General features: G+C 46.7%; 4 protein-coding genes across 4 annotated transcripts; 2 read left to right on the forward strand and 2 right to left on the reverse strand.

Annotated features, from left to right (window-relative positions):
• Positions 1 to 1,105: 1,105 nt before the first annotated feature.
• On the forward strand, positions 1,106 to 2,827 carry PEX2_037910 (beta-ketoacyl reductase; the record flags this gene model as incomplete). Its single annotated transcript, XM_016741066.1, has 5 exons — positions 1,106 to 1,149; positions 1,342 to 1,510; positions 1,578 to 1,883; positions 1,946 to 2,380; positions 2,450 to 2,827. 5 exons carry the CDS (start codon positions 1,106 to 1,108, stop codon positions 2,825 to 2,827), a joined length of 1,332 nt encoding a protein of 443 aa, XP_016596771.1.
• Positions 2,828 to 4,160: 1,333 nt separating this feature from the next.
• PEX2_037920 (uncharacterized protein) lies at positions 4,161 to 4,901 on the forward strand (the record flags this gene model as incomplete). Its single annotated transcript, XM_016741067.1, has 1 exon — positions 4,161 to 4,901. The coding sequence occupies one exon, from the start codon at positions 4,161 to 4,163 to the stop codon at positions 4,899 to 4,901; it is 741 nt and encodes a 246-aa protein (XP_016596772.1).
• A 2,681-nt stretch (positions 4,902 to 7,582) lies between these two features.
• cpdS (uncharacterized protein) lies at positions 7,583 to 9,303 on the reverse strand (the record flags this gene model as incomplete). The annotated part of the gene is made up of 4 exons (XM_016741068.1): positions 7,583 to 8,406; positions 8,459 to 8,879; positions 8,930 to 9,075; positions 9,141 to 9,303. The coding sequence occupies 4 exons, from the start codon at positions 9,301 to 9,303 to the stop codon at positions 7,583 to 7,585; spliced, it is 1,554 nt and encodes a 517-aa protein (XP_016596773.1).
• A 2,265-nt stretch (positions 9,304 to 11,568) lies between these two features.
• PEX2_037940 (uncharacterized protein) lies at positions 11,569 to 12,270 on the reverse strand (the record flags this gene model as incomplete). Its single annotated transcript, XM_016741069.1, has 2 exons — positions 11,569 to 11,688; positions 11,740 to 12,270. 2 exons carry the CDS (start codon positions 12,268 to 12,270, stop codon positions 11,569 to 11,571), a joined length of 651 nt encoding a protein of 216 aa, XP_016596774.1.
• Positions 12,271 to 14,674: the final 2,404 nt, after the last annotated feature.

A 14,674-nucleotide genomic window follows, 5' to 3' on the forward strand; every position in this document is an offset into this window, starting at 1 on the left:
ACCGAAGCGTCAATCTTTCTACCCTAAGCATATGCTACTTTTCTAGCTAGAGTATATCCACTTCTGCATGTGCCTCCATAGACCGAAGAGCAGGAATTCGGAATCCAAATGACCAACCAGACTTGTTAGTTGACAGACACATCACTACGATAACAGATTTTCTTCTTCCCATATCGTGCTGTTCAGAATTCCGAGAGGCAGTCATCTTTTAGCTTCAATTGAATGTCAGCGAACCAACCCCAAACGCTTCGCCGGATGCAATGTGGTTCGTTACATGTAGGAAGATGGAACCCGCCCACCCCCAAAAGCCCCCAAAACCCTCCCCTACCGCCCCACACAAGCCTCCTGGCCCCCCTAACACACATCACTGCCGGCAGCACCCGGTGTCCCACGAGGCGGGCTAAGTCTTATGTGCTGTGTGTACTCTGTAGGCAGCTTATCCGTGCGTGTATCAACCGACAGGGCAAGGGCTTTGGGATGACACAAAAATGACGCATAGCCCCTGAAAGCATTGTACTGCACCCAGTATGATCTATCATCGATTGTAGCCAGCGAATCTCCCTATCTCTACTCTGTATTTTTGGGGATTGGTGCTAATAACGAAGTATTTTAAGCCTCAGGCTTTCAACGACAAAGGTACGTGTACGTACGCCTCGATCTCCGGCGCATGCACTAACTGCTGAATCGACTCATGATTGATGTATGCGGCTTGACTGTCAGCTTGTCGGAGTTTCGGCTCCATTCTCCAAAACATTACCCCGCTAGATAATTGCGAATCTATCCCATATTCGGGGTAGGCAGAGTCCCCAAAATGGGGATTTCGATAATTTTCCACACATAAAGATGGTAGTGATCGACATCATCACCCCTGCATCGGTGCTCAGCCCCCACGCGAATCCCGGAAGACATACCTATATTTAGTTTGAGCACAGCAATATAATGACAGGATCGGAATTCTAGGCCCCCTACGAAGAAACGTTGGATCAGAATGTGACTGGTTTAATGACACAAATGCGTAATCCCACAGGGGTACGGTGATAACTGTATCTCGTACTGTAAATTTGTAGTATTACCGCTTCGAGCTCGATTAGACAGCTTGGCATCAATGTCTCGAAATGTGATCAATATCGGATTTCCAACCCCCCTTAAGTGAGGGTGGTTATTGTTAATAGAATCAAGCAACTATGTGATTATTGTGGCTTGTATACAACTGGGATGATTTGCCTGGTTGCTGGAACAAACATTATCGTTCCCAATAGTAGCCCCAGACCTTATCTCCAAGTACGTGCTCTTTCTTTTCCCCATCGATCACCAGCATATGGTTTAACTGACATATCATAGATTGATGACAGAGATGACCGGGCTGATCCACGAAGGCGTGATTGGTCCCATTCGGCACCTGACTACTTTCTGTATTTCTCGCCTGGAGACCGCTATGAATTCTTTTTTCAAGGGATTGCACACCGAGCAGTTTATCATAACTTTACGAGATCCGAATGCCACACTGAAGGTGAGTAGTTAATGGCATCACTTCGGTGTTGAAAATGATAGTGGACATTGAAGCTGACCATTAAAAGATTTCACGGCCAGTAGTTCGAGCTGCTTTTGATCTCAATGCCACATATCTACTAGTTGGCTGCCTGGGCGGTCTTAGTCGGAATTTATCCACTTGGATGGTCGAGCACGGAGCTCGGCATTTGGCGTTACTCTCCCGGCCTGGGGCTAACAAGCGTGAAGCTGTCTCAATTGTGGAAGAGCTAGCCGCAGCTGGTGCCGACCCAGAAGTAATCCAATGCAACGTTGCTGATCAGAATGCTCTCGCCTCCGTGGTAGAGAAGCTAACTGCGATGCGGCAAGTGAAAGGAATGATTCACGCTGCAATGGTGGAAGGATTAAGTTTCCAATGTCCCACGAATTGAAGGAGTGTAGTACTTGCTGGATCTAGGATGCGCTCTTCGAAAATGCCACTTGGTCCCAAGTACAGAAGGTCCTTGAGCCCAAACTCATATGCACCATCAACCTTCATAACGCCACGAAGAGTCTCCCACTTGAATTTTTCTTGATGACTTCTTCTATTGTGGGGACCGTGGGTACACCTAGCCAAGGAGCATACACAGCCGCAAATGCATTCCAGGACTCGTTCTCCAAGTATCGTGATTTGCAGTCCCTACCTGCCACAACCCTCAGCCTTGGATTGATCCTGGAAGTCGGCTCTGTCAGCGCTTCTATCGGATTCCAGCAGATGCTTCAGCGAAATGCCACCTACGGCGTGTCAGAAACCGATTTTCTACAGCTGCTAGAAGGTGCCCTTTGCAAGCCGCATCTCTCATCAGAAGAATCATCCTTCTCCAATCGTGACACTAGTCACCCAGCACAAGTGGTGACTGGCCTTGAGCCGGGCCGTTTCTTGTCCTACCTGGAGAATGATCGTGTGGACGATCTTGTATAGTACAACAATTCTAGATTCCAGGGAGTTAGACAGGCGATTTCCGACCGGGCTCGGACACTTGCCTCTGCTGGAAGCAACTCATCAGGAGGTACCTCTTCGATCGCCACACAGTTACAAAATGCGTCGACACTTTCTGAAAAGCTGGATATCTCGCGGGCGGCCATCACTACGCGTCTCGCACAGCTCCTCAGCGTAGCAGCTGACAATATTGACTCTAATATGCCGGTCTCACGATATGGTGTGGATAGCCTGGTGGCAGGAGAGTTGCGGAACTGGCTGATCAAGACTTTCGGGCTTGAGGTTTCAATGCTCCAGCTGTTAAGCAATAACGCAAAGATCGAGGACTTGGTTAAAGGTGCCGCCAAGGTAGATGGTTAGTTTCCGTGCCTACTAGGCGAGGTTAGAAGGGTGTGGGTACTAAGGTCACAAGTTGTCGAATGGAAATATGCGTTGTGAGGTATAAAACCCCAGAGATTATTCGCAGGATACAATTTCCTGGAGGTAGATTGTCCATCAAATTTCTATTCCATCGGCACCTCTACAGTAGAGTCCATTGCAGGGCTATCGTATGTCTTTAGCATTGGCAGAAAAAGGACCCACCAAGTCCACTGCAATTATTTTCTTTATGCTGTAGGAGAATTAGGCGTAAGTTTATATTAAATCTCGGATAGAGTTATTGCTCTAGACAATATTTTGATAGAGGGTGTAGGGAAAAACAATAAATTTACGTAATTAGAAATTAGTCCCGGGTCTAGAAGTACATTTGCCAAAATATATCTTCCCAAAGGGATAATTTTTATTTTTGTTTTCACCCCAGAGAACTTCTCACAGCCCTTTCAAAGGAGTTTATGATAGAAATTAGTGTATTCTATACAACAAGATAGAAAAATTCGCCTTTAAATGTTTTAACCGGTAAACTTCTTTATCATCTGAAGGTTGGATTAGTTGAACCCAAGAAAGGAAATTTAAATATGCACAATTAGTCATCAATGTACATAACTAAGTGAAATGGCTTACTAAGGCACGGCGTCAAACTTGGAACCCGTCTCCACCTGGTCCCGGGTGGCTTAGGAGGACTAACGGCGGTTAGCGCAAAATAGTGATTTAGAGTGATGGGCTCGAGCCGCTTGCCGCTGGAAGTTACGGTGGAACGACGACTGTTTCTAGCACCAGAAGCTGTCATTTTTGTCGTTCTCACAGGTCTTTACTTTGTACATTCTATATGCAACATTTAAGTAAAGTTTTCACATCCACGACGCCATGATCCAAGTCATCGGGTACACCGGGTATCCCGGCGATCCGGAACCCACTTAATCAGAATCTTGAATCTTCGAAGCTTTAACCTCGACAGATTTTTATATCATCCAGCTTAGTGTTCAAGTGGTCGACGTCATTCCAAGAGAACATGGGCAATATTGATTCCACGACAGCCCAGGCTCAAAGGTTTATATTGTGGTCCATGACGCCAATGTAGAGGAGACTACCGGTTATTTGGAAACTCTACTTGGTATAATGTACTTGAAGCCTACTACCGCATGCGTCGTTGGGGTGATGATGACTCGAGATGACTCGAGACGACTTGGAAGATTGCGTGGTTTCATGGGTTTGAAAGGTATTTAACTACCTGGGGGCGTGCAATTCTTCTGTTTCTCAACAAAATTTCCCCCAATTACGCCCACACGATACCTCTTCCGAGACAACTCCAAGAGCTATGCGTTTCAATATCCTCAGCCTCCTCCTGGCCGGAGTCACTGCCACCTCCGCCGCCACCACCACCTCCGCAGCAAGCTCAGCCGCAACCTGCGCGCCCTCAGCTTCCGATGCAAAGCTCCTCCAATTCGCCCTGGGTGTCTCCGACTTCATTGGTAGCTTCTACAACTCCACCGTGAACAGCACTTTCGGCAGCACCAACAACGCCACCCTCCAAGCCTACCAGAGGATCCTCTTCGGACTCGAGAGGGATAACACTCTATCCAGCGCTGCCATCGAGAAAGTCGGTGCCAAAGCCCCTGGCTTCTCTAAGCCCTCGTGCGACTACACGTTCCCCGAGGTCTCCAGCACCCAGACTTGGGCACAGTGGGCCTACCGCTTCGAGGATACCGCCACTGGTGCCTTCATCGGTCTTGCCGGCTACACCGAGTCCCCTGAGGTTTCTTTCCTCTTGGCTCGTCTGGCTGCCGAGCACAGCGCCCACTCTGCCATCATTGGTAGCCGTGTGAACTCGACCTACTTTGCCCAGAACTCTACTTCTCTTGTGTCAGCTTACGGCCCCACCCAGATCTTGTCCTCTCGCAACGAGACTGGTAGCCTCGGCCAGTATCTTGGTGGATGTCTCACTGCTCCCACTAGCCCTTGTGGCGTCCTGCGGATTGGCCCCTTGGCTGCTACTCCCTCCTCTTCCGGTGTGGCGAGCAGCACCGGCTTGGCTACTTCTGCTGCCAAGAAGAACTAAATGGTCGATTGTTGAATGAAATAACATGGCCCTCTAGCTTGAGGGGATGTTTCGAAATAAACGGTTGTGTATTAATTTTGATCAATTTTGATGAGAGGGGGAACATCGCTGTTAGATAGAGCAGGATTGGAATATATGAGAATAATTAATGGATTAATTGGAGATAGTCGATGGTACTTGTCTACTCTATACATTGAATTTTATTTTGATTAGTAGAGAGACATTAGAAGTGTGTTCAAAGGAAGGAAATTGCATTTGTTTTGAGCTTCTGTGTACTGTCCAGAGCATAAAAATGACCAACGGCTAGATCCATCAAATGACGTCATACATATTGCTTCTTCCAACATAAATAGCCGCTTAACAGAGTCAATATCTGGTTATATTTCTGTTTTCATTCTAATGGGATTCCTTTTAGAGTCCATTTATATACAGGGGAAATAATAGATTATTATACTTGTACTTCTGTGTCAACTACCGATACTTTTTTTTGTGGGCATTATATCAAATATAAAACGGGCACAGCAGGATAGCTGCAAAGGTCAAGGAAGGTGCAACTCTGCAAACTACTCCCCGCTAGGACCTTGGATTCATATAAACCCACCTTGACTCTGTCCACATCCACTATACCACACCCTGATCATCTCTTTCCCTCATGCTGCTCTTGCCTGGCTCATAATATTCTCCAGTGTCTACATCGACACGTCCTCCCGGGAAATTGAGAGCAACCTAGACTCTCAAAATTCCCGACCATCTTTACTTGTCGAATATAGGAGTGTGGAATACGCCGCGGAAATCGAGGCTCACGGTGGACACATGACTGTGATGAATGATCTCCTTCGTTCAGTAACGCCAGAAATCCTCGACCTCCAAGCGTAACAGATCACGACAGCAATCCTCCAGAACATTCAACGACAACTTGCCCACAATTTGAAAAGAAGGTCGACCCAGCCAGAGGCATCTGGGACTTCTGCGGGTATCATTACAGAGTGTAGTGGTGACCATATTATTCCTCTAAAAGCCCTTTGGTTCGCACGCTAATTTGAGATCCATCAATAGAATTCAAAGCATATACCTGGGACCCGACAGGAAGATTCACATCGGGGACCCGAAAACGCGTGAAATGCGTGCATGGAACGCGAAAGAACTATGCCCCCACAATAAATGATACTTTCCTGGGCGACAACGCGTTTACGGAACAGACAACATGTTACACTCGGTACAAGGAGACTTTTGCTGTCATTCCACGTCTGGAATACTACCGGGATAAGCTCACTATGCGTCTGTGGGATTTTAACGAAGCTGCCGATGAACTACCCGATGCTTGAATTACAGTAGAGCCTGCGACTGCGCAGTTCTTACTCGTATGATATCGGTGAGGCGACAAGACCGAATATCGTCAATGGATTCAAGTTCAAGTTCCAGAATGCCGACTGCAGGAGGCCCTGGTCACCAGTCCCAAACACTTCGCCTGTTTTTGCCGCTTCATTCTCCCTTTTGTCTCATTGAAATTTGGAGTACATGATGTTTCACCAAAACCTTAGTGTTTATGCAAACAAATCATCGAAACGCATTGGGAAACCAGGTTATCAGCAACGCCGGGATCTTTCATATTAATCTGGACACTGCGCAGTTCAGATCGATCTTCGATATGCAAGCCCTTATATAGGAATACTACGGTTGTTAAGGGGTGGTGAACATCGAAAGGTGAGTGGCCTCCACTGGGTACAAGTTGCGCAATTTGGCGAGCTAAGTTCAAGCCTATTCGCAGTTCCCATCTTATCAACTGCAATTGTTGCGACGAATTTCGACCTACATTGGCCCTCTACACGTGGAGCATAGCTGAATCACTTAAATTGACAACTCCGAGCAGTCCCTAGAGCCAATCTGGCTACGGAAGTGTATTAAACAAACCGCCCGCTTGCTTCCACCATGCTTCCATTGCCAGATCATGTCGATTTTTGAGGGATACGTGCTTGTACCAGCCGTGCGATCTCCAAACAACAACCCATGATACCACCCCCAGAGTGGGGGTTATTTGACAGGCCTGAACATCCATCTTTGGAGGTATGATGTGAATGGAACCCCATCCCATCTCTCAATTATCATAGCGGATTTGTCTACACTCTCCATCAAGTTGATGGAAATACGCGGCTACCATATGGAGTGTGGAGGTCCCGTGAAGGAAGGGGTGGTAGTATAATCAACATGTGGATAACAGGACGATTTCGGCGCACAATGAATTGGATTTGATGATGCCGTTCTGCCTAGCCATTCCACAAGAGCCCGGTATCCCCGGACAACCTACAACTGAGGCGCGATACAGGCCAGAACAGCAAACCACATCATGGTGGAGGCTTTTGTTCGAGGGATACCCATTGGTATTCGAAAGAGCTCTACTGTATGTATTTTGCACAGAGTGAGTTCCTTGTCTTGGATTGTGACTTTTTTGTTGCTTTTTTGTCAAGTAGCGTGGCGTTCCTGGCGCTACAATCATGGAATTACATTGCTTTCACATCCGTACCGAGCTCCTATAATGCGACTTGTTGCCTTGAAGACGCGTGATGTTATATACATGTATATTCTTTTATATTGAATAGAAACCAGGCCCCTTTGTATTGCACACCCATACAAATGATCCCTGGTTAACATCCATTACCGGGAATTAGACCCCGAGATAATATCTACAAAGCCGTATAAGATCCCTCCTGCTGAAGATTCTTAATCCTGCCAAGCAAGAACTCCAACTGCCTATAAGCCGCACCGGGGCTGTACTGCGGGATCTCATGACCAGAATTGTAAACCGAGCTGAAGGTCAGACCACGCTCAGTATGCGCTGTTCCAAGAATACCACCACCGGCAGCATTACTCCAAGGCGTAGTCTGATCTCCATTCGCAAGTTTATCCAGCGCAGATGTATACGGCACGAACAGGGGTCCAGTAGGTGGTTTCTGGAAACCCTGCGCACCATTCCAAGTCATATTCTGAATCGTCGCAAGTGTTCCATTAGCGAAGAGCAGGTAATCGAACCATCCATGGCCTATGAGGACATTGTTGGTGCGCTCAATCACGCTGGGAAGCGGGCCGAGCGCGCTAGGAAGTGAAAGATCGCCGTTGGTGAAGATATCACCGCCGCAGACTTCGTAGTTTGTCGGCGGGACATTGAGGGCTTTTTGGACAGCGGAGCTGTTGAAGTAGTTGTTGGGTCCGCCGGCTAGTGATGGGAAGCCCATTTCATCCCAGAGGAAGGGACAGAAGTCTGTTAGGTGGTAGATGTTGAAGCAGGGGTTGATGTAGGTTGCTGCTGTAATGATATCGTCCCAGACGTCGCAGCCGGGCTTGTTGGGGTCCGGTGCTGTGGGGAAATGCTTTGGTGGGGGGTAGGTGAGAGCTTCGTTAAGGAATTTGGTGTAGCCGCATTTGTCGTCGCGGTGGTTAATTTCTTTCATGAAGGTTTCGTTAAGGGCGAAGACGTTGGAGAAGTGGTTCAGTGCTGCCACGGCAGGGGCTATTGGTTTTGGTTAAGATGGGGGTCTTTTATCGGTAGAGGAATTACTGACCATAGATCATAACGGAATCATCGTTGATGGACGGGTCGTTGATTTGAATACCCTTGAGGTTGAAGTTTTTGGTGTCGTTGCGCTTCAACATCCCATCTGCCAGATACGGGATGTATTGGCCAGCATAGCTTTCTCCAGTGAGATAAATTTTATAGCCTTCCATGCTGAAGGTTTCAATAAAGCGCACCCAGAAGTCATTGAATTGGTTTGAGATTTCGATCTCATTTTCAACATCGGCTGGGCCGGGAGAAAAGCCAGTGCTAGCAGGCTGGTCGATGTAAACCAGATTTGTCAATTTGTTCCATGCGTACGGGTTGCGCACAGGCTCATAGACTCCAGATTGCCACAGGAAGGGGCCGTTCTCTTGCAGCAGACCGTCAAGTGAGCTGCATCCGGGGCCTCCATTCAGCCAGATGGTGATCTTGGAGGAAATTAGATGAGACTCTCTGCGACAGATTGAAATCAACGTACCTCCTTTTCCGCAGCTGGGTTGGTAGATGGGAAGAACCAGAAGAACAAGCTCGATTTTCCATGAGGGGTATTCTCCAAAAGTCCGGCATAGCTTTCGCCGATGTCAAAGGGGACTTGTGGGAAGTGAGTTCCGTTCACTTGGAATTCTAGAAGAAGTGAATTGTAAGTAGAGGGTCTTGGAATTCTACCAATGACAAAGATTTACACTTACTTTGCGTCTTCTCGTTCAGGTACTTATGCTCAGTCGGAGCAGCGGAAACCTCTCTTTTGCGCAGAGCATCTGCAGGCCGTCTGAACGAAGCAGCCTTGAGATGCGGGTTTTGCAACGCCGCGACCGCAGCCACCAAGGAAATAAAGGGAGCCAAGACCAACATTTTGGAATAATCCTCCACAAGCTTGAAGAACCTAGTTTAGGGCCGAGGAGCAGGAAGGTCAGCTTTTATAATCCCATTCCCTCTTCTTTCCAGTGCTCATCGGAGCGATTTGCGTCCCGAGCGGATATTAAGATATTAAAACCCTACCAAGCTTTGCCAATAACGATCGTGGCTAGTTGGGGACAAGACCCGCTGTGACGCCGAGATTGGTTGTTGGTAAGCGGGGATCTGCAGGTGATTGCAACGTCGTCAGGAACAATCGGCATGGCGATTTGATTGCCCCATCCTTTCCGACGGAGTCCGTTATCTAGCACATGATGCATTCGTAGCGTCGGGCATCTGTCCATTTGAAGGATTGGTATTGCATGTGAAGGGTATGTTCAGTGAGCAGGTGTATGGTCGCGATGGGGTAATAGCGTGATGTTATGTTCCTTTTAGTGTGAATGCATTTCGTGTCAAACCATGCGCGGTGTTATCCTGTTGCCTGTACAGAGAGTACAGAGTACCTGCAGGATTTCAATGCAGATCAAATCACATTGATATTACCCGAGCAAGGTGCATCACACCTCCAGAGATCTACATGGCATTGGGGTGTGTTCTTATCACATGGAAGATGGGTCCTGTTGGATAGATTGTGATCCTCAAGGATTTCAGTCAGGGGAGAATTGTAAATGAATATGTGTAATTGATAATTAAATCAACACGGTCATGCGAGGGAGAACATATCGTGAAAGGATAGCTCAAGGATAGCTACATGGATAGGGAACCTTGCAGGGCTGAAACGATTTGGTGACGAATAGGCCTCAGGCAGCCACATCCAACCCCTCAGATGTCTGCCTTATCCAAGTTGCGCATATAACACGGGATGCCCCCCAAACGAACAAGATCAGGGTTCACTTTAAAAAGAAGAAGATATGGTCTAAAACAAAGCTCATGAAACCCCACCAGTTGATTGTGCAGATGACACTTGCCCCTTGTTGAAAGGTCACGTGGCCTTTGGCATTTGTCCCCGGTCTACAGTAGACAAGTTCTTCTCTTCTCAGTGCATTTGAGAAAAAATTTTAAATTCTACTCAGTGATTCTATATCTATGTCCTCTTCCTCTTATCCTTCCAAAAAAAAAACATTTTTTTCCTCAATGGCTAACAAAAATCCAACCCCGCATCTCACTCGACCACTAATATCACACCGCATCAGCGTTGCTCGTAATAAATGCAGCTAAACAGCAACTCCTCTTCATGCCCAAAGCGTTCGCAGTGCCCGACTGACCTGCCCTATATACACCACGGAATATCCTTTGAATGGGCCTTTAAAGCAGGATTTGAAAATATGTACACGCATTGTAGTTTCGAGATTGGATTTAATCTCGTGTGAACATCATTCATCTCTCGCAAGTGTCTTGCCATCAAATTGCCAAGTTGAGACACGTCGAAAAGGCAATATTAAGATTTTGGAGCTGCAGGTTATTGCATATTATTGCGGGGTGATGGGAGTGAGATCAAAGTTATTTCTTCTGAATACGGAGTACAACATAGAGAGAGATACATGTTTTCCTGTTTAGGAAGTGGTTCTGTATGGGAAATAGTATTACTTATTAAGCCCGTACTGATGCTATATTGAGGCAGTATATCCATTCTACGGCCATTTTTGACATCGGAAACTCAAGCTGTAAACATTGTCGGTGTCTGGGGAATGGAGAACTCGTGATCTACATCTGCACCTGCGAGGGGGCGGATACGGCATGAGGCCGAGCGGCACTGTGTAACAGGTGACATTCCTTGATCGGCAGTGGAGGTGGATATGGGGGTCTTTAAATAAATCTATGTTGTGCGCTCACTATGGGATCAACGTGATAAAATGATAATTCATGAAGCTGGATCACATACAACAAGTGCGTGCTAAGGTGGAATAGCTCCATTGAAATATCAAAGTAGAGGCTTGGCTGACTACTGGTCAGATTGACCAACACGAACACGAAGGAAAAGTTTGAAATGGGCCTTTGGCCTTTCATTTACCAAGTACGTACATGAATTATCGATATACAGGTCCATTATTGAAACCTTCTCGAATAATATAACCTTTAAACTCCCGAATACAAAAAGGATAACACATGACCGTTTCCATAACCCAAAATTGAAACCCAACCAAAGCCCAAACCCCGAATCCCAAAGAGTTCATCCAGGCTTTCCAGCCATCATCAATTCCGTAGTAATCATCAAGTAATCTTTCGTCAGGGTCGTGAAGTAGTCGAAATTGAGAGACCCATTTAATGGGTGTTGCGTCGTTTCTTGAGTCGCAGACTGATTTTTCTTCGTAGTTCAGAGAACGGGTTCACCAGGGGACGGTTATAGAATGGATCATTCTTGAAGTCCTCATCGGTGAATTTCTGGAACCGAGTTAGCACATGTGATACAATGGAATGGGAAGCAAGACATACCGTGCCAGGAAGGCGCATGAAGTTACCAGCAAAGTCGTTCATCATATTCGAGCCTTCTTCGTAGGAGTACTCCTGTCCATTGCGATCCATGGTTCCAGGAGGGTAAAACGCCACACCATCCAGTGGCCGGTGACTGTTTAGAGCGTCGGCGATCTTGTGGTGGGGAGTCGCCCGGAGGGCCTCGGCATTTGACTCCTTGACGGCTTCCAGAGGGCTGAACTGAGTAAAGCGGTTTCGTTCAGGGCGGGCAGCGTCGTACGGGCCCTCGTGGTGATAGGAGAAATTGGTGACATTGTCCAGCCTGTCAATGATATCGGGTTGCACACGCTGTGAATGGCGGGGGTACTTGTTGGTGCTGCGATGATGAGCAGCAGAGTGATCGCGTTTGCGTCTCGGCTCCACCGGATAATGTTCGGGTGTGCCGGAATACCAGATGGAAGGCCCGGAGTTCATAGACTCAGAACGCGACCGTCGAGAATAGGTAGAGGGCGCTGGCGAAATGTAGCGCGCATATGGGTTGTTACTGCCCATGCTTGTTCCCACGTTTTGGTGTCGATCTTGACTGAGTTGGTTGAAGGGATGGTGGGGATGGTGTGCTGAGGCCATGGGGATGCAGTCAACCGCCATTTCGAGATTTTTTGATGGGTTCTTGTAAGATGAAAATGTATCCAGTGTGAAAGGCGCAAGGCGCAAGGATTACCCAGTGTTATAAGTAAGAAGTACTTTATTTAGAACAGCCGAGGCTGAGGAGTGATGCAGGGTAGCCCGTACAGCAGCTGTAAATGTTGGCTGTAAGAGAAGAAGAGAGAAATGGATGAAGATGGGTAGATGTAGATGGGAAAAGTACGAGTGACTCGAGGGGAGCTTATATCAAAGGGAAGCCGCGGACGTGACGTGATGACTTGCGTTGTCGCCCACGCTTTATGATCCTCGTGGCTGTACATGGTTTAGTAGTCTCTAAAGTGGGCTTAGTATTTTATTAACTTTTCAGTTACTACATCTACCAATTAATCGCTTAGAATAAAAGGTCATGTGGGTCAGTAAGTTGGGCTTAGTACTTGAGGCTGCCGACTCCCGATAGGTGAGTATGGAGTTGATGATATCATGGCATGTGGTAGACAGGTACTACACAACCTCAACTACTTCCCCTATTACAGGCACAAAGAATTGAAGTGGATTAGAATTCCATATTCTATAGTTATTTTACTGAAAAATAGGTGCCATGATTCACCATGCATAAAGACTAAACCCATGCAAGGCCCATGTTGCATTCCACATCCGAGACTTCCACGCAGCCCACGTACTGATCGACTCCTATGACGATATCCCTACCTACACTGCCTCCACATATATATTTCTTTATGGTTCTTTCTAGTTTTCCATTGTCACCCTACTAGCGATCCAGACCAAAAAGGCCAATTTCCTTAATAATCTAAAAAACGGCCGGAGATCTGTTCCCGGAGTTCCCGGGTGATGACTCGTTCATGGATTAAGCTTATCGCTAGGGGAAGATCGCGGCTAAGTCTCACTTAGTGCCATTGACATACCCCTGGCCTGGTCTAGATCTAGACTCCCTTGCACTACTCCGTAGGTAATTGCAAATTAGTGTTCTCTGGTGTATTATATTTTCACCGCTTTTTGCTCCTTGTTACTATTTACATATGATTTTTCTCGTCCTACACGCACAATCTGGATCATGTGTCTTGAACTTACTATATGTGTTTACAGTACAATATAGCCAATTAAAACTTATAGTTCGCTTGAAATTCATTCTTTAGGGCAAATCAGCACTATTTCTCATCGCACAATAGCATCAGCGTCATTGATATGGATGATAGTAGAGTAACTCTCCGATCAACCAGGAATAGAAAGATTTTCCGCACAAAGCGCCCAAAACATAGTTCATTGCATGTACAAGGGACAAGAGGAACTTGCGATGTGCAATTGGCGATTTTGACGTTACACGTGGAGGGAGCTATATACAAAGCAGAGGAGGGACACAGTACAGCGTAGGATCGTCACCATTCCAAGTTGGAGCTGGCTGCGAAGGAGGAATTACGATAGAAATATTAGGGTTTTTGATCGGTTCAGCGTCGCGTTTATACGAAGAAACAACATTCTCACACAGCGGCGCCATCTTATACAGATCATCCGTCAGACCAGGTGAGATTCTCACACAACAAAACTCTGTCCCACGGTTTTAAGCCAATAACTAAGGTCTCATGCTAACCCAGAAGTCAATATTATACTCACTTTCTGGATCAGGAACAGGAGCACTTATAGCAAGAAGGGCGGGGCTCAACACTGCGAGAAGGGTGTTCACTTTCATATCTCCTGATCAGGCTACTCATAATACTAAATAAGCGAGTGAGAATAAGACTTGTGGAAGCTAGCTCTTACCGTATATGGTATCTGTATGCTTAGTAGTAGATTGGCTTTAAGCGCATTTTAAATGCGGGACGAAGCGTTCATCTTATATCTTGAATTTCCAGCCGGTGCAAAGATTACGCGTTCTCCTAGGCCCCTGTCGTGTGAATAAATATCCGATGTTACATTTCGAATTAAACAGGAAATGTTACTGTTCTTGACAGTGCGGCTCATCTCCTCTACTTCCGCTCTCGCGGAAATACTCAATACAAGTTCGTATTTACTCACGTCAAGGAATAATAATACATTTCCGAGCCCAGTTGCTAAAGAATACGGGGATGGTTTATGCTTCTATCCGTATTTTAACACCCGACAACCAAGACGATAGCGCAAGGGTAATAAGATGGACAGCCACTCGGTTTTGTCTAGCAATGTAGAAAGCGGACATCGCGGAGTGGGCGAGGCCTATGGATTTATACTTCGAATGTTCCTCTAATCTCATGTTGCGGGCGCCACTGAACTAAATGTTGACCTATCAGAATCTTTTCCATTAATCCGGTTATTACAC

Source organism: Penicillium expansum, assembly GCF_000769745.1.
Source record: "Penicillium expansum strain MD-8 chromosome Unknown contig126, whole genome shotgun sequence".
Classification (NCBI taxonomy): domain Eukaryota; kingdom Fungi; phylum Ascomycota; class Eurotiomycetes; order Eurotiales; family Aspergillaceae; genus Penicillium; species Penicillium expansum.